This window comes from Globicephala melas, chromosome 11 (assembly GCF_963455315.2).
Source record: "Globicephala melas chromosome 11, mGloMel1.2, whole genome shotgun sequence".
Classification (NCBI taxonomy): domain Eukaryota; kingdom Metazoa; phylum Chordata; class Mammalia; order Artiodactyla; family Delphinidae; genus Globicephala; species Globicephala melas.
Window position 1 is genome coordinate 100,444,762 of NC_083324.2, and position 18,837 is coordinate 100,463,598.

The window sequence follows — 18,837 nt, forward strand, 5'->3', positions numbered from 1 at the left end:
TTGTTGGGAAACTTAAAAAAAAATTTTTTTTGAAAATGAAATATTGAGCGTTGATTTTAGTTAGTGGAATTGAGCATTTCCCAGGTGTTTTTTTTAACCATTTGTTTCATATTTTGTTAATTTGCCTGGTGCTTTACCCATTTCTAGTAGGAGTATCAGTCTATGTTGTCATGGAAATACTTACTAAGGATAGTAACCCTTCGGCTGTTGTAGGGGAGGAGAAAACCTTTTTCCTCTACCCTCCTAGGCTCTGTGGCTGGGGCCCTGGGAACTAGACTGAAGGCAGCTGAGCAAGAGGGAGCCAGGGTTCATTGCCAAGTGGAGCCGGGCACACAGGAGCGCTTGGTGACCAGTAACTCAAAGGGGTGGTCAGAACTTGGGCTCACATCTTAACAGAAGGACAGTCCGTTTGTACAGAAGTGAGGAGACAGAAGAAAAGGGGTTGAGGCTTTTAGGGGTGGCAAACTTGGGAAGGAAATATATGGGGGAACTAACGGAAGATGAGGGGTGTTTCATTGAGGTTGTTTTTAATTTTTATCTTACATTGGAGTACAGCTGATTTACAATGTTGTGTTAGTTTCAGGTGTACAGCAAAGGGATTCAGTTATACGTATTTTTCAAATTCTTCTCCCATTTAGGTTGTTACAGAATATTGAGTTCCCTGTGCTGTATAGTAGGTCCTTGCTGATGACCTGTTTTATATATAGTAGTGTGTACATGTTAATCCCCAGCTCCTAATTTGTCAGTGAGGCTGTTTGCAGACACATCTGGGTGCCAACTTTGTCTTCACGGCCATAGGACTTCCCCGGGGAGGGGGTTTATGGCCTTCATTTCTCAGAAGCCTCTGCTTTTAGGCAGATAGGGACACTCTGAGAAGGCTTCTTTCTGAATCTGCTGATTCTCATTTGCTCCAGCTCAAAATCATCCTTAGGCCAACGTGACATGTTTTGGGGGTGACCCATTCTGATCCCCCTTCCAATATATTTTACAAATTTATCTCTTTATAATTTTGTTTAAGTTTGTTTTTTGCGGTACACGGGCCTCTCACTGCTGTGGCCTCTCCCGTTGCGGAGCACAGGCTCCGGACGCGCAGGCTCAGCGGCCATGGCTCACCGGCCCAGCCGCTCTGTGGCATGTGGGATATTCCTGTACCAGGGCACGAACCTGTGTTCCCTGCATCGGCAGGCGGACTCTCAACCACTGCGCCACCAGGGAAGCCCTTGTTTATGGTATTTTTGATGCAGGGAGGTTTTAAATAATAAGTAAAATGAATAATAATTAAGGAGTAACAGATAAACTGTTATAAAATCCATCATCTTTTTCTTAAGTAGTTTTTTTCCTCTTAGTTTTTATTCTCAGGGAGTCTCTCCACTTCAAATTCGATAAGTAATCTGTTTTCTTCAGTTTTCTTACGTTCTTGTTTTGCATTTGACTTTATCATAGTATCTTCATTATTGCTGAAAATAAGATTATCTTCCTCATCTCCCATTTATTTTCCATCTTCTTTAGAAACTTCATTAGTTTCCTTGATGAATATTTCTCCCCTCTGGCAAGTCAAGCAATTAGATGATTCCCTTGAAAATAGTATAAATTTTATTTCTTTTAGCTTATCTTTAAAATATATAGGTAGGAAAACAGTCTACCAGATTGTCTGTAACCACTGCCTTTTTTTTGAAAAACAGAACATGTGCAGCTAAGATTGAGATCATATTCTAGGGTCAGTTCCCTCACCGTGGAGCATCGCGTGGCATCACAGTGGACCATCCCCGGTCCTGGAACAACGGCAAGGGAAGCAGGCGTCAGACTATGAAATGGGGCCATGACGTCTCCGCTTTTGCGATCTTGTTAAACCTGCTGACAAAGTGCTTGACTAGAGGGCTGTTCTCATTGTTGTGAAGGGAATGGATTTGAGGGATTAATGCATGGAGACCCCTGTGTTAGTTCAGTGGGGAGGCCCCCTGTCCTCTTGCCCTGCACACTCCTTCCCAGGGAGATCTGGTCATAAAATCAGTGCTTGCCGAATTGCAGAAGCAGCTGAGAGCTGAGCCTCCTGAAGGATGCCTGGAGCAGCTCCCTAGAATGGCCTGTCCAGGGACTGGGTCACAGCTAGGAGGCGGGGGATTCAGGAGGTCACTGTCCAACCCGGGCTCTGGGATCACACCTCGGCCACCTGCAGACCAAGCCCTGCCCGATGCGACCACCAAATGGATGTCCCACCTATTCCTGCCTTAACGCTCTTCCTAATTCAAGTTACCCTGGAAATTAGATCTAGGCTGTGCGCTGGAAGTTAAGTGCAGATGACGGGCAGAACCTCAGTTACATGGGAGAGCTCAGCAGTAAGGGAGCCTGGAAGTGGTGTTTTCCAGCCCACACTGCGGGAACCCGCACCAAAGGGGTGACGAGCGAGCCTCCTCACGCGTCCCCATAAATCAGGTTGTCCATAACAGAGGTGGAGTGGGGGGTGGGTGCCAGGTACGCTAGGAAGGAGCGCCCTCTGGCATCGGTGATTGACAGGTGTGAGAAGAGGGAGGTGACAGGTGATGATGTCAGAGACAGAACCTGTGCCACTGAGTCCTGGCTGTGCACAAGTTAGGTTTCTTAACGTCCCTTAGCCTTTGCTTAGTGAAATGACCGATTGCCGCGTCTTATCGATAGTGGGACAGATTTCGAAAGCGAGGTGATCTCAGAGCTTCTTCATACTTCTGAAATTCTTCTGGAGGTTGTAGGACATCTGAGCATATTTTATTTTCATCAGAAGTGGGGCGATCGGACAAGGGATGCTGTCCCCGTGGATTCCCAGCCCTACCTCACCTTGTTTACGGAGTGGACCTCAAGGGGCCTCCAGGGTTTAGGGGTGTCCAGCAGACCCCGAGCAGGAGGGACTTTATCTTGGGGAGCCCGCTGGGGTCTGGAGTGGTTTTCTTGTTGACTCAGAGATGCTGTCTGCTCCGGTGCCTGATGGAGGGGTTACGGCGCCAGGTGGCTGTCTTGTCCTGGGTCCTCCCCCCACCCCGCCCCCCAGGCTGAGGACAGCTGGGCCAGCGACACTGCTAACCAGGCTGCCTTTCCCTCCTGGCCGTGGGAGCGGTTCTGTCTCCCTCAGCTGTTTCAGTTTTCCACTCCCGCCTTGTTAATTGATAGGGATTGCACTGAACATCTGACTAGGTAGCAACTGAATTGGGTCATGGCTGCCCAAGGCCAGGGCGAGTTATTGTTCAGGGGCCTGAACCCACAGCAGTGTTGGCAATCCGCTCCCCGCCAGATGCTTTTATGAGAATCTCTTTTGTCTCCTGGGCGCCTAATACAAGCAGAATGTGCTGCTTGGCATCACTTAACCTCAAATAAGCTCATCAGTGAGCAGTCTGGGTGGAGACGGGAGTGACTGATTCTTGGCCACAGAGCCAGCAGCTGGTCCCCCTTCCTCCCCTCCCCCTCCCCCTCCCCCTGGCAGCAACCTGGGGCTGGGTGTGTCCTTCTGCTGCCAAGCACGTGCCAGGCTGAGGTGCAGGAAGGTGTGATGTGATTGGGATTGTAACCATTATAGGTGTTGTAAGCATCTCCTGGCCCGGAGGAGCCAGATGGGCTGGTGGATGTAGCTCTTAGCCTTGGAAATCAATTGCTTTGTGGGTAGAGTCCTGTGCTGGGCAGAGTGGAGAGAAGACAATTCAGAAACAGCCTCAGAATGTGATAAACCAGGCTGGGGAGACAGAACGTACACACACGGGTACTCCCGTGAGTGCTGGTTTTCCAGGCTGGCCTCCACGAGCGCCCTTAGCTCACGCTCTAGTTTCTGGCCCGGCATTTGCTGCACAAAGCGCTGACCAGCCCTGCTGTGAATGTTTCACGCGGCCTTTGGCCTCACGCTGCTCTTGGGGGTTGACTGTTCGAGCCCTGGCCCAGGCCTGGGAAGCTCATTCACTGTATTCAAAACAGCAGGGAAATGACAGGCCAGGGCGGCATCGTTGTCACCTGGGCGGCTTGTCAAACTGCTTGCTGTGCTTCCTCCAGAACTTCCCGTTCGGGGTCTGGCGTGGGCCCGAGAATGTGCCTTTCTGACGCCTTCCCAGGTGATGCTGATGCTGCCGGTCCCTGGGCAGACGTAGGGGGATGTCATCCCTGGAAAGAACACCTGTATCTGAATTGTTAATGATGAGATGACGTGCAGCTAGCAGTGACGGCCCTGGATGTGTCCCAGGGAGTCCAGGGAATGACGTGGCGGGCGGCCGCCTTCCTGCTCTGTCCAGGCTGGCTGGCCCCTCCCTTCGCAGTGGCTGGTGCAGAAGCTCGGCTTGTCCCAAAGCCCGTTGAAGCCGAGACCCCTTTTGTTTGCCCCTCGGGCCCAGACGTCAGTTGCTTGTGGGTTGAGGGCCGTGTTTCCACTTGGACACACGTCACTTCGAGGGAACAGACGTGCATTTCTCTCTCACTTCTGCAAAAGGAGGAAGGAAAAATTGGAGGGTTATTTTTATTTGTTTTTCTAAATAATAAAGCTTAATTGTAAAGATAGTCTAAATGTTGTATTCACCAATTGATTGGCTTTCTCTCCAAGTGGAGAGAAAGTGGCTTTAGGATGTAATATGGGAAAACACAAGGGACATTGATGAGGAAAAAAAGTAAGAATGCTTAGTTAAAATTGATATTTCAGTATTCACTGCTAACCCTCTTTATTTTTAAGGCGACTTATAAAGTTTGGGGAGTTTTTTGGGATGGAAACACAGAGGTTGCTTTCAGTTTCCTCGTGTTACTGTGATACCCCATGCAAAAAGCTGGCAGGGGCTTTCCACCTGCAGGGCCGCGTGACAGCTGTGCCAGGGATGGGGGACTCCCGGCCTGCGCTGGCAGGATGGAGGAAAGACTCATCCGCAGATTCATGGGGGGGGTGAGGCCCTGCAGACTTTTATCCTCTGTCCCGGCTAAAACGTTACCCCGCCTTCTGTGGGCAGATTTATATTTCTCATTGTTGGATTTTCAAAAGCATTGAAGAGACTCTCAGCGGTATGTGTGACACAGCCTGTAAAGGGTGTCATGACCCTGAGCGCAGTTATGTGTTGCCCTTATGATTGACAAGTGGCCTCTGTGTGTGTTTCTCTCTGATCTGTTTTCTATTTGCCCCTCTCTAGTGGGATCTTGTGTGTGATAATGCCTGGAAGGTCCATGTCGCTAAGTTCTCCTTACTGGTTGGATTAATCTTTGGCTACCTGATAACTGGATGCATTGCTGACTGGTAAGTACCCACATGCCCGCCGCACAAACCTGGGAGCCGCAGCGAGCCTCTGCTGCCTAGCGGGGCACGGTCGGTGTGAGCTCACCGTGACCGAGGCTCTCCTCTGCCCTGGTGCTGGTGGCAGAGCAGAAGGCTGTAGCTGCCACCTGCAGCATTCAGAATGAAAGGAATTGGCCGGTGCACAGAGCAGACCCTTTTGAAGTGAGAATCTAAATTCATTGCAGTTCCCCGGCTGCTAGAATCTAGCAAAACCGGCTTGCAGCCTGCAAGCCCACGTCCTCCTGACCGTCAGAGTGCAGTTAGGAAGAGCCTGGGGACGTGGCTTCGAGGCTTTATGGGCCGGGCCCTGAGCGGGTGGATATACGAGAGGCGTCAAAAGATGGGGAGAGGACACGGCGGACTCTCTTCACCCCCGAGAACTGGGCGGTGGGGCCGTGCCCATGAGCTCCCTGAATGCCCACAGATCTTAGAGAGGGACAGTCCTTGTAGCTGGCTTGGCCAGCAGATGCCTGTGCGGGTCCACAGGGAGCTAGACCTTGAAAAGTGGACAGCATGTGCGTAATGGCTGGGCAGTGCAGGCAGAGGGGCGGTGACCAGAGGCGAGAAGGAATACGCTTTACGTGGGTGGGTTAGGGGCCAGGTGTGTGGTTCAGGGTGAAGTGACAGGTTGTACGGAGGGCGATGGGGGCAGTCATGGTAATAATAACAGCGACCATGGTAGCACCCCTCGCTTACTGGCTGCCTGCAGTGGCCGGGCACCGTGCTGAGTGTCTCCGTGGATTAGAATATCCCGTCCTCATGGCACCCCGTTGGGAAGGTACTCTTATTACCCCCGTCTCATGGTGGAGAAATGGAAGCACGGACGTTTAAGTAAAATCCCCAGGTTCACTCAGCTTTTAGGTCGGAGAGCCAGGATTTGAGACTAAGCTGGTGGTGGCCCCAGAGCCTGGCTCCACGGGTGTAGACAGCTGGCTGGTGGTACTCCAGAGAGCGCCTGCGGGGACAGAGCGGCGGGGGAGCCCAGGGAGGCCCCTTTCAGGTCTAGAACTTTCTTCCCCAAGGCTAGCGCCAATTTTGGGAGTTCCTTGCATTAATGTGAAGTGTGATTTCCTGAGTGTTCAGAATTTGCTTAATCATCGTTTGGAAGTGCTTTTTAAGGACATACTCCCTGGAGACGGCAACAGAGACGCTGTCAGTGATCTCTGGAAACCCACAGCCCGCCCTCGCATGGGGTTTGGTGGTGGCTTTTCTTGGGGAGTGGAGGCGGGGAAAGGGCGAGGGTTTGGGGTTTTGTTTTTTTTTTAAACCAAATCCTTGAGCTTAAACGTCTTCAGAGTGAGCTATACTGACCTAAAAGATACTCTAATCCCAATGTTTTAACCACAAAGACTTTTGTTTCCTAGAAACCTGCATTGAAATAGGTGGGGAAGGCTATGGTGATATAACCACGTCACTTCTTCCTAAAAACACGGACTTGACGGAGGTTTTAGTGTCCCGATTCCTGAGAGATTTAATAGGGGAAGTAAATACGGACCTCGAGCAACAGATCTGTGACGGTTTAAATTGCTTAGACGGGGTTTTGTGGTTTCTTCCTTCTGGCCCATCCACGCCGTTTGGCCTCCCTGACCGCACGCCAGGCCTGGGGACAGAAGACAGGAGAGTCTGGGGTCTCCCTTGGCGAGCAGCCAGAGTCTGGTGCCGTGGCCGCTTGGCCAGGGTCGCCGTGGTGGGCGAGGGGCACTGGGGGGTCAGGGCGGGCAGCTTGTGCTGGGGCTCCCTGCACGTGTGAGTGGGCCTCAGTTCCAGTTTGAAAGTTTGGTGTTTTCCACCCTTGCCTGATTTACTTTTGGCCTTTTACTCCCTGCTAGAGCCTTACTTCAAAGGAGATAAACACGTGTAGAGGGGAGCCCGGATTTCACAGCCCTTGGCACCGTTTCACGGCTGTGTAGGGAAGTTGATCCAGTCCTAGGTTAAGCTAAGACCGCAGTCAGCGTCTAAGAAAACTTTAAAAAGTGACTGTTTTCCACACACGTTCTATCTGGGACCGGACAGTATGTACGGTCACGCGTTAGTTCACATGGAAGAGGGGGACCGGCCTGGTCAGTGGCTCTCGCCCGATGACCTCGTTCCCCCCCCTCCCTGGGTCTTTGGCTGGACATCCTGCATGTCTCGCCCAGCCGGTCCCGGGAGGCTGCCTTTATGGGCTGCACTGCAGGCCCCCTTGTCCTCTGGCTCCCGGCTGAGCCTGGCCAGCGGGGCAGAGGCCGGGGGTGGGGGGGCACGGGGAGCACAGGCTGGAGATGTGAGGGAGGGGACAGCAAGGTGGCAGCATTTCCCTCCCCTGCTTGGTCTCTGTAGAGTTGCCATCGTTCGGGGCCCCCCTGCCTGCGCCCCGTCTCTGAGCTCTGGACTGTCCTTGCTCCCCACTCCCTGCTGTCGGCAGCCCCAGCCTTCTCTCCCAGCTTGCCCCCCGCTTTGTAAATAATCCCTCCGTTAAAGTCTCCTCCGAGTCCTCCGTTTGAGCGGGACACCTGTGTCCTGTGGAGACCCTGTCGTATTTCTCTGGGGGCTGTCATGGTTACCAGGCACTTGGTGGCTTGACTGACCTGACTCGCGGTCCTGTAGTTCGCGCCAGGCTGAGCCCAGGGTGCCCGCAGGGCTGCAGGACCCCCTGGGGGTGCTAGGAGAGAATTCACTGCCTTGCTTTCTCCACCTTCTCGCGTTCCTTGGCTCCTGGCCCACTTCTAGTTTCCGAGCCCGAGATGGCTGGTCAGGTCCTTCTCACAAGGTCATCTCTCTGGTTCCCTGCAGCCGGGACAGGCTCTCTGGGTCCTTAGATTGGACCCACCTGGACAGTCACCTCACCTCAGGCCCTTCACCTTCGTCACGTCTGTACAGCCCCTTTTGCCTTGAGAGGTGACACAGTCACAGGGTCTGAGGATTAGGACCGGGGCCCCCCCCGAGGCCGTTATTCTGCACATCACAGATTTGGGGGTGCGATTTTACCAGTCAGCCGGTGGGGGAGGGCCCCAGCTCTGGGGCAGCCGGTGCGCACGTGAACTCCAGGGCTTTCTAAATCACTTGCACGTGTCTATACCCGACGGCCCTTCCTGAAGAAAGCACAAGCCTCGTTTGACGGAGCCTCGTCTTCCTCAAGATTCCATCCTTCCTCAGGGAGCCTGGATTCGGGGCTGCGGGGTTCTGACCCTGAGGACCATGTTGGCCCACAGTTCCTAACACTGATTTTCACTTAATGATTTTAACAACCATTTGGGAGGGAAAGATTTAGAATCATTTCTACAAGTTAAAAAAAAAAAATCCAGGATCTTTCCTAAAGTGTCAGGACAGGGCAGACCATATCTGGTGGGCGACAGGGACGCAGGATGCGGGAAGGGGACCCACGAGCTGCTGGGTGCCCTGTCCGTCATCCCTGTTAGCGATCCCAACACACTGTGATGCAGGACGATTATCCCCGTGTTACAGAGAAGGGAAGTCGAGGTAAACAAAAATGGGTAAGTTAGACTTTGTTTTCCTTCATTTTAGGAGACCAACTAAGCCATGCTTAAATTTATTTCTGTAAACGGGTTGGGTTTGGACCAAACTACCTGTAGAGTCTTTGCTGATGAGGACTTAGTGGCCCCAGCACAAGTCAGGGGAGGTAATGGCTAAAAGCTCGATAAGAAGGTTGACTTACGTTGCGTTGAGCTCACAGCCTTGCTGTCCTTTCTCTAAACCAAAGCGACTGACGGGGCTGCTCAGAAGCCTAAGGAATTCTGAATGAAACTGTGTCCTGTAGTTCCCGCCCCCAGAGTTTCTAGAAATTACATCCATCCCCTGCACAGGGCAAGACCGTGCACTCCTGAGTGTTGCTTTTTTAAAAAGCAGCTTTATTGAGAGATAATTTACATACCATAAAGCTCCCCCATTTTAAGTACCCAATTCAGTGAGTTTTAGTATATTCACAGGGTTATGCAGTCACACCACACGCCGAGTCTACACCATTGCCATCTCCTGCCCATTTGTAGTCACCGCCATTCTCACCCCAGCCCTAGACAACCACGAATCTACTCTCCATTCTCTCCATTTGCCCTTTCTGGGCACTCTGCTCTTAGGTAGGTGCCTCGTCCTAAGTCCAGGTGTTTGGGGTACCAGGCGTGGACTTTGTTCCCTTGGCAAATGGAGTCCAGTTGCTCTGTGAGCCTTCCTTCCAGTTCACTCTGGCTGTGTCACATTCATCTGTGTGGTGGAGGGTTCTGCTCTAGTTGGGACACATGGCAGGTTGGGAGGGATGGAGAACAAGGGCCTCCCCATCCCAGTGGGCCACCGCTACCCAGCCCCCCCACCCTGGGCCACGCCTAGAAGCACATCGCCCCCTAGTGGTCACCGAGCTCTCACCGGCTGGCGCTGTGGCCCACCAGCCCAGGGTGCGCGCTGCCGTTTCCCGAGGTGCAGAGGATGGGCCCCTGGGGGCTTCACTTTCAGATCCACACCCGTTGTGTACAGGTCAGGCTACCTTAGTTTAGCCTGTGGTCCCTTAAATTTCCTTCTCATCATACAGTTGAAACCAGTCGGCAGCCGGCTGGGCCCTGGGCTCCACCAGGCCACGGGTCAGGTCGGGCCAGACTAGTTAACAGCCCAGAGAAACGGCTTGAAGCCGCTTGCCTGGGGTCTGTGTTGACCCTGGAGCCACTTCCAAAGGTCAGCAGCTTCTCAGGACATTGAATGTTGGGCGTGTCAAGGTTGGTGTTTGGGGAAGGTGTCATTGATTGTGTTGAATTATCCCCCATGTACTCACTCGGGCACAGACTCGCCAACAGGACTTGGTTCCCGTCTCTCTGGTCTGTTGTGCGGTACTGTTGACCTGTGTTCCCTAATCTACAAGTCCAGCGGGTGCGTGCATATACCCCGGGGGCCTTCTACCCCTGGGCCTCCCCAGGTGGGTCCAGGAGGGATACAGACTCAGTGCGGTGCTCACCCGGCACCCAGCGAGCACGGCGGTCCCAGGGATGCCGTGGCGTCCGGCCGGCGGCCCCACCCGGCGGTGGCGGCTAACCGTGTCCCTGTCCGCGTGCAGGTCCGGCCGGCGGCCCGTGCTGCTCTTCTCCGTCATCTTCATCCTCGTCTTTGGACTGACCGTGGCGCTGTCTGTGAATGTGACCATGTTCAGCACGCTCAGGTTCTTTGAAGGATTCTGCCTGGCCGGAGTGATTCTCACCCTGTACGCGCTACGTAAGTAGGAGCCTTCACGGCGGGTCTTGAAGAAACGAGGGGACGTGTGGCCGCTGCGTGCGAGGTTCGGGAAGGGTGTCTGCGCGCTGCGATTCGGGGAGGCGGGGGGCGGGCTGTGGAGGCAGCAGCTTCTGGAGGTGCGGACCACAGGCCTCATCTGCTGTGAAAGCACTCGTTCCCACGTTGTGTCTCTAACCCTCCCTTCAGCCCGAGCTCAGGCTCAGGGCCCGTCGGAGGGCGTGGGGGGCTGCATCGTGGCCCGGAGAAGTGGGGATCGGCCCGCAGTGGGCGTGGACGGGCTTCTGCTTTCCCCCCGGGATGTTCCGTGCTCGCGTTCCGTGCACTGCCAATCCTGGACGTATCCGGGCATCCCTGCACTCGGTTCCGGAAGAGCATAGCAAGTGCTTGCTCCAGTGTGCTCCGACGGGCTCCTCAAGAGTTTCCCTTGTCTTTTTTTCTTTAAGACTGTGCCAGGTCCAGGCTTCCCACCTCCCCACGTGGCTTAAGTGGTCTGGGCTTGAACCCTAAGCGCTGGTGCTGGGAGAGCAAACGGCAGTCTCTTTAGGGTGAAGAAAATTTCCATCGTGTCTGTGACCTTTTAACTCTCCTGTCAAGGATGGTTGTCTCCCTTCTTTGTAGTTGGTGGTTTCTAGCACAGGGCCACAACCCCACAAGGAGAAGGAAGGCTTTAGGCATTTACTTATTTTCTAGTTTTATACTTTTTAATCATTGTGGAAAGAACTGTTAGGACTAATGTAAGATGATTTATGACATGTTTTCTTTTTCTTTCCCTTTGACAACATAGGCAGGATAGACTAGGTAGCAGTTTCCAGTGGGGTCAATAAGGGTAGCTCTGATTATCTTAAGTACGGCTCTCTTACTTTAGTCTGTGATCCCTTTAAATAACACTTTTAGATGGCCTGGATTTCGTTCCCTTATTGTAGAGAACAGAACTATAGTCGATTATAACGTAGCTTTATAACCACAGAGAATAAAAGGGCTACAGAGGTGTTCTCCTAAAGTCACTGTGGACAGTTTTGTTATCTCCTTCCAACACTGAATTGACTTGTGGTTTCTTAGAAGTCACCATTTCCAGGTTATTTGCATTTATTTTGGAACCCTTGCTCTTGGGGGTTCTTAAGGAATGTGCGTGTTCCAGGGCAGTGGGTCGAGGGGATGGCTATTTGGAGGGTTTGTTTCTTTGAACAAACGTTATGGGCGTGGGGCTGGGGGGGGTGGGCTTGAGCGCTTCCATTCAAGGTGCCTGGGCCGTGCTCCATCCCTGCCCACCCGTCCGTCTGTGCAGAGGAGCGGCTCTCGCGCTCGTTCTGGAGGAGGCTGCGGGCCCTGCTCTCAGGCCCTCCGGTCCCATGTTTGTTCAGGCGCGTGGGCATCTGCTCTCCAGGCCGCCATCCCCACGGGGCTCTGGTTCCCACAGGAGGACATCCGTCCTTTGCTTCGTCGAGGACGCTGTTCCCGGGGACGGCTCTGCACACTGGCAGAACGGAGCAGCCACGCTTCAGGAACTTAGCAGAGGAATAACCTCCGTCTCACCACCCCGGTACTTAGCCACGTTCGGCGGAGAGAACGTGTACGGAAAAGAGCCTTAAAGCAAAGCTGACATGTCGGCTTTATCTTGCGTGCTAACTGCTGACAGAGACCTCAGAGGACCCGGGAGGACCCTTGGGGCCCAGCGGGAGAGGAGCCTGACCTGCTGGCCCTGCCGGCCTGTGATAAGGAAGGAGAGCAGGGGGTGGCCGGCACTGGCCATCTCTGCAGACTCCCCTGAACTCAGCCAGACCTGGAGAGAATTTCCCTCAAATGGCATCATTTCAGCCTCATGTAGAATCGCCCTTGTCCCTGTGAAATCTGTTGCTGTACGTACTGTGAAAAATGAAGCTACGGCTGTTTTTTCGTGAGATTACACAGTGAGCTCTTTATAGTAGAAAGTTCTCTTACGTACTTCAGGACCATACGAAGAGTGTGCTTATCCCGGGAGACGGCTTTGCTGTTATCTTACCGGCACAGATCGTGTAACCCAGGCATCTGCAAACTTTTTTCTGTAAAGGGACAGGTAGTAAATATTTTATTCTGTTGCAGCTACTCAGATCTGCCATCGTATCCTGAGAGCAGCCATAAATAATATGTAAATGATTAGGTGTGGCCGTGTTCCAGTAGGACTTGGTTTACAGAGGCAGATGGTGGCCAGATTTGACCAGTGGGCCGTCATATTTTAGCCACTGATAAGTGATGCTCTCTTTCCAGTGACGCTGGGAAGCTTGGAAAGCTTAGAATCTGATCTAGCATGTGTGTGGGCTTGACAAGCTGAGCTTTAAATGCTGGCCCCTCTCCTAGTTTTATTTGAAATTTTCTGCTTTCGTTTCTCCTCTGTCCCATTTTCCTATCTCCATAATTTAAGTATTATTATATGGATTTCTGCGCACAGTCTTAGGTTTTCTCGGAAATGAAGCAAGGCGTAAATAAATAGCTATGTTTTCTTAGATTGGGATTATGAGTCAAACGTCATGACAGATACCGTTGCATTGAAAATTTCCAGATATCCACCAGTGGCCCGTTGTCCGAGTTAATACAATATCTGATATAGCAAAATTAAAATAAAACGATATAAATGATTACTTGGAGTTCATTGAGATAATATTTAAACAGCATGAATCAGAAAAGCTAAGTTTGGGAAGGGAGACTCAAAAAAGGAAATAAAGTTGTAACGGGCAGACAGCGTTGGGGTGGGTGTGCTGCGTGCCGGGCTGGGGCAGCCCCTCTCTCTGGCAGTCTTGGGAGAAGACGGGCTGGCGACGAGAATTTAAGAGACCAGCTCTCAGTCTGTTGGGCAGGTGACTCTGAATGTCCTGATCAGTGTGCTTGCTAGCGTTTCATACACAAGTAGTACCTATGCTTAGTGAATGCTTGGGAATTCGTTTTGCTTAAAGGAAATTCTTCATAACCCTGGTCACAGGGTCGAAGTATTTCTTGACTCTAGAGAAGAGTTTTTACATGGGGGAAGTTGATTATTTGGAAGATACATTTTTTACGGTCCTGACGTTTTCTCCCCCTTCCACTGGCAGGTTTTTAGCTTACTTAATGCGTCTGCTGGAAAGGTCTGCATTTTCTCAGAAGAGACCTGGATATCGTTCTTTTTTCAGCCTTGCAGGTTCTTGGCATCGTAAGAAGGGAGAGTCATGATTTTTGCCGATTTCGCTTCTTGCGGAGCTTGCCGCGAAGGTGGACTCTTCATTTTGAGACATGCTGCTGACGTGTGAACGTTTTTGTGCTGTTCCGGGCAAGGCTGCTTAAGGTTTTTCCTGGTTTGGAATTTGTCTAAGGTGCATTCCAGTGAAAGACTCTCTCCTTCAAACTTTAGTTTCCGTTGGCTCACCAAAGGGAGATGCGGTTGTGTCATTAGGACTAGGACATAAACCAGAGACTGTGGGCATCTTCCCAGGAGTCTGTACCTGTCAGCGTGTTGGCAGGAACCAGAGACAGCGAGCTATGCTGAGTGGTTAGTGGCAGCTACAGACGAGCTTCCTGCCGCCTCTGAGGCCTCACAAGGCACTGAAATAATTAAACACACTCGGGCCACCCTGGTGGCTTCATTGTAGCCCTTGAGCTCTGGACCCGGAAAAAAAAAAAAGAAAAGGTAGAAAGTCTTGCCTTAGCTGGGCCAGCAGCAGGGAACCACAGACAAAGAAAGAAGCGAGCATCACGTTTCCTGATTCGTTTATGAAAAAGGCTTGTCAGAGACTAAAGAAATAGACGCTTTTCAGCACGGGCAGATGTGATTTGTTGTGGTGTGAATTCTTTTTCCAACAAGGATTCGTAACCTCACAGACAGGGTGATGCAGCTTTTGTAAAGATGTGTCCTTGTTTAAAAGGAGCCCCGAGAGGTTATAGCTTTTTGAGTTGACTTGATATCAGATGTAATAAGTCCTGGGGGAGAGGAATGTGTTTAGCATACTTTTTCGAGTTTCTCTCCTCATTTGATCTCTGTCTTCCCCTCCCCACTGTTAGCAACCTCCCCCGACCCTGAGCGCAAGGAATGAGCCCGGCTTTTTGCCAGCAGAGACCAAACCATACTGACGGTGGGTGAATGAACGTTACTTTTTTGTTTTTGTTTTTCGGCCTAGCAACAGTTAGGCCGAAAAACAAAACAATTGTTTTGTTTTGTTTGAACAATTTCCTTGAAAAATTAAAAGCTTCATGTTCTTATTATAATAACCCTCCTCAAACCCATACAGCATACATAATTGGATGAATTTTACACATAAGGAGTGACCAGAAATTTCACAGGTGACTAAGTTACTGATTACTTTGCAAAATGAGGAGCCACATCTTAACTGGTAAATAATCTCTGAAGGACCTTGAGTTTGCTCTGCGTGGGGCGATGTTCTGTTTCTCACTAGCTCGTGAGATAGATGATGGATCTGGACTCAGGCTGAGTAATTTCCGTCGTGCTGGGTGACTTACTTCCTCGCGGTTGCCTGTATTTCTATAATTTGATGTTCTTCTGAACTAATATTCCTGGGGGCGTATTTCAGTCGACAGGGTTTTTGAGCATCAGAGCTGTGCTGTACATTAAGAAGACAGTCCACTGAACCGTGGCACCAGGGACTGAGTCATTGAGCTGTGTGGTCAAGTATAAGTGACCCCAGCTGGCTGATAGCAAATATTGGCACTGCGTTGGGGGGAAGGGACAGTTTCAGTGTAAGTGGCCCCAGCTGGCTGATAGCAAATATTGCCACTGTGTTGGGGTGAAGGGACAGTTTCCGTATATGTGACCCCAGCTGGCTGGTGAGCAAATATTTATTTGCACTGCGTTGGGGGGAAGGGACAGTTTCAGTGTAAGTGACCCCAGCTGGCTGATGAGCAGATATTTGCACTGCGTTGCGGTGAAGGGACAGTTTCTTGTGAATGTGTGCTTGGCCATCGTCAGCGGTCACCTCTTTCTTCCCCCACCTGCCCCATCTTCAGATGCCTGGGCCTTCCCTGCGGCCACCCTGGGAGCCACAGCCCCATTCTGGTGGGACCAGCTCTACCTACAGGGCTTTGTCCACCAAGGAAGTGAGTCAGAGTTTACCCAAAGCCTTTGGCAAACATTTATTTTTAAACTTCAGAAGAGTTTTGGTTTGATCCGCGTTCAAAACCGCATGGTTGGGAAATCAGAACGGACTTAGGTTTCCCCATCTGTCTTTTTCTTCATGGGAAACACTTTACTAACCCACAGACAGACTGTGACAGGGAAGGGAGCAGATGTATAAGAGAAAGGTAACAAGACCTTTGTCCCCTCACCTGCCTTCCCCATCACACCTCGCAGGAACCCCAGCGCTCTCGGGATGCCGTGAGAGGGCAGGGGGTCCCGGCAGCTTAGTCCCGTCCTCCCGAGGGGTTGAGGTGGCAGCGGCTGGGGCCCTGCGGCCGGTCTGAGACTGGAGAGGCGGGTTGTCCAGAAGGGAACCAGGAAACGCCACCGAGGACTAGTATTTCTAGAAGCAGTGCCAGTTCTTCAAATAAAAACGATGAAACCTCTCCCCCTTCTAACATATTAGCCGCAACCTGGATTTATGTGGAGGCTTTTCTCTGAAGAAAGTGCAAATGTCTGTGTGGCTCTAGGGCATGTGAGGATATATTGTGTCACCTGCACGTCAGAGGTGGAAATATGAGGGCAGAGGAAGGGTACACGGCTTGTGGCCTCACGGAGGCCCGGACGCCCAGTCTTCTGCTGGAAGTTGGGACAGAGGTGTGTGTAAGTGGGCGTCAAGCGCATATTCCTTTGGGTGTTTTGAATTTGGTGAAGAGAGTCCTGTCTCAAAATCAGTGGAAAAAGTAGAAACTATTTAGATATCTGGCGTTCTAAGATTAGAGTATTTGGATGCCTTTTCCCCTGCAGTGGAGGATGTTATTAAAGCTATGTCTATCCCTGAGGCCTGGGTGTTTCCCAGACTGGGATTCTAGTGGTGCGTGAGGGCTTCGTTTGAAACCAGCTGCTCACACACTAAAAGGGGAAGGAGAGAGATGTGGAAATCAGGAGATCCAGGTGTAGTGTGAGCTCCATGGTGGACCGACCCTGTGCCAACAGGCTGCTTTATCTCTAAGCTTCTGTCTGCCTCTCTCCCAAGTCAGGGCACAGGTTTCAGAGTGTGTGCCGTGGAACCATTTGTGGAGAAAATGGGTAGAAAACAAAAAGAAATGGATTCTAGGTGTTAACGTTGACCACCACTGTCAAGATAAGACAACGACAAAACCAAGTGGAAACCACCGCTGCCCCCGTGCTTTCTTGCTTAAGCTTTCCATGGCTTTTCATTCTAAGCTCAACCAGGAGCCTCCCCCGGTGCTGAGGGTTTCATAGCCCTCAACAGGGGCCGGGAAGGACAGGAAACCGGGGATGCTTGGCCCTGAATGGTGTCCTTCTCCAGCCCGTGCTGGCAGCCTGAGTCGTTGCTCTCTGGAGGCTGCGGCGCTGAGGGGCTGAGGTCAGAGGTGGCGTGGGAGGTGAGTGGGGGCAGGACTAGTGGTTGACCGCTTCCCTGTGGTTCTCGGCCCTGCCTTCCAGGCTGCAGCTCCACCAGCTGCTCCACCAGCCGCCCCCCCCCACCCCGCCCCCAGAACCAGGTGGACTCACGGGTCTGTTCCAGGAATCCCGTTAGATGCCACAGGATTTTCTTTTCTCTTCTGGAAAGACAGGAAGGGACACAGTGCTGGAAGCTGTGCTGACTGGAAGAGGGGGTTGAGGAGAAGTAGGAGAGCGACGTTGGACGCACTTCGTTTTGTTTTTCGCTCTTGAAACAAAAGAGAGGAAATGAACGTCACCTGGAAAGCAAGTGAAAAAGACCAGGCTTCTTTAAAAACATCCAAACGGACCTGGTGGGAGATGAAATCATGACTGGTTTGCCAAGACTCCTGTTGGCAAAAAAACCATAACCTTGGCTGAGAGAATAGAGAGAAACGTAACTCCCGTGACGCTGAGCCCTGAGGCTTGCTGTCGGCGACCGTGTGGCTCTGTGTCACGCCAGAGCAGCTGGGCTTCAGAGAGTCTCGGTTTTGTTTTTTGGTGGCTCTCGTGAAAACAGGACTGCTTTCTCCTTCACTCACGCATTCAGCAAGCATTCGAGGGCTTACTGGGTGCCGGGGGCCGTGATTAACTTGAGCACTTACCGGGTACCTGAGTCAGGGGCTGAGCACGCAAAGGTAGACACACCTTCCTGCCCACCAGGACTCAGAGTTTAGTGAGGGAGATGCAGGGCCAGGCCCCGGCTGCACTGAGAGTGTTGGAAAGCAAGCCCGAGCTGAGAATTTGGTAGAGTCAGGAGAGTAGGTGTTAGCTATTTGCAGTGGATACTCAGAGGCCAGAGGAGCCTAGAGCATTCTGGGTACTGTGGTTGATCAGGGACGAGCTGGAGCCTAGTGCATTCTGGGTACTGTGGGTGATCAGGGACCAGCTGGAGCCTAGTGCATCCTGGCAAATGTGAGTGATTAGGGGCCGGGTGGAGCCTAGTGCATGCTGGGTAATGTGAATGGTTAGGGACCAGCTGGAGCCTAGTGCATTCTGGGTAATATGAGTGATTAGGGACCAGCTAGAGCCTAGAGCATCCTGGCTAATGTGGGTTATTAGGGGCTGGGTGTAGCCCAGAGGCTGAATCATGGATAATGAAGCCTGGGAAGGAGGCTGGGACAGTGCACAAAATGACTGTCCTCCGTGACCTTGGGACAGTGGCAGGCTACTGCAGGGTCTCAAGCAGAAAGTTACCAATTTAGATGCACGTTTTGGGGGGACTGCTCAGGTTGGGGCAGTGGAGAGCAGACCAAGGAAGCAGTCCAAGCTGAAAGCAGGGGGTTGCAGCATCTGGGTGAGGGAGGAGAGCCTGGAAGAGTGTGGCCACGGGGAAGGAGAGACTTTGGGGAGGTGGGACCTGAGCTTAGGTGATTGGAGGAGGGAGCGCAGAGGACCTGGTGACCAGCTTGGGCACCTGGACAGGTTCTGCTCCAAATGGTGGGGTGAGGAATGCAGCCCAGGCTTTCAGATTCCTAATCCTGATTGCGAAGCCACGGGCCCCTCCCCTCCTCTGGCAGGTTTGCCGGGGGAAGGTGACAGCTTCAGTTTCAGATATGACGGGTTGGGGGTCCCTTAGGGGCATCTGAGGTGATTGATTTAGCAGGCGATCGGCTGTTCAGAAGTTCAGGAGCAAGGTCCGCATGTCCTCAGCGTCAAGGCAGCAGTTAGAGGCCCCGGCATAGGTGAGTTTGCCCAGAGCCTGTGTAACATGAGAAATAAGTGGGTGGAGGAAGAGGACGCAGTGAGGGAGGTGGGAAGGAGTAGCGTGAGTGGTCAGTGGAAAGTCAGAATAGCCTGATAACCAGGGCGCTAAGGAGGG

At 52.1% G+C, this 18,837-nt stretch overlaps 1 protein-coding gene across 4 annotated transcripts in view; it reads left to right on the forward strand.

Annotated features, from left to right (window-relative positions):
* Positions 1–18,837, forward strand: part of SLC22A23 (solute carrier family 22 member 23) — a 146,172-nt gene that overhangs the window by 29,780 nt on the left and 97,555 nt on the right. For 3 of the 4 annotated variants that reach the window (XM_060307438.2, XM_030881520.3, XM_060307439.2), the window contains exons 2-3: positions 5,121–5,224; positions 10,299–10,453. The exons of the other annotated variant lie outside the window; for it this stretch is intronic. In XM_060307438.2, coding sequence (XP_060163421.1) covers positions 5,121–5,224; positions 10,299–10,453 — 259 coding nt within the window. The remainder of the gene's footprint in view (positions 1–5,120; positions 5,225–10,298; positions 10,454–18,837) is intronic. 4 annotated transcript variants of the gene reach the window in all.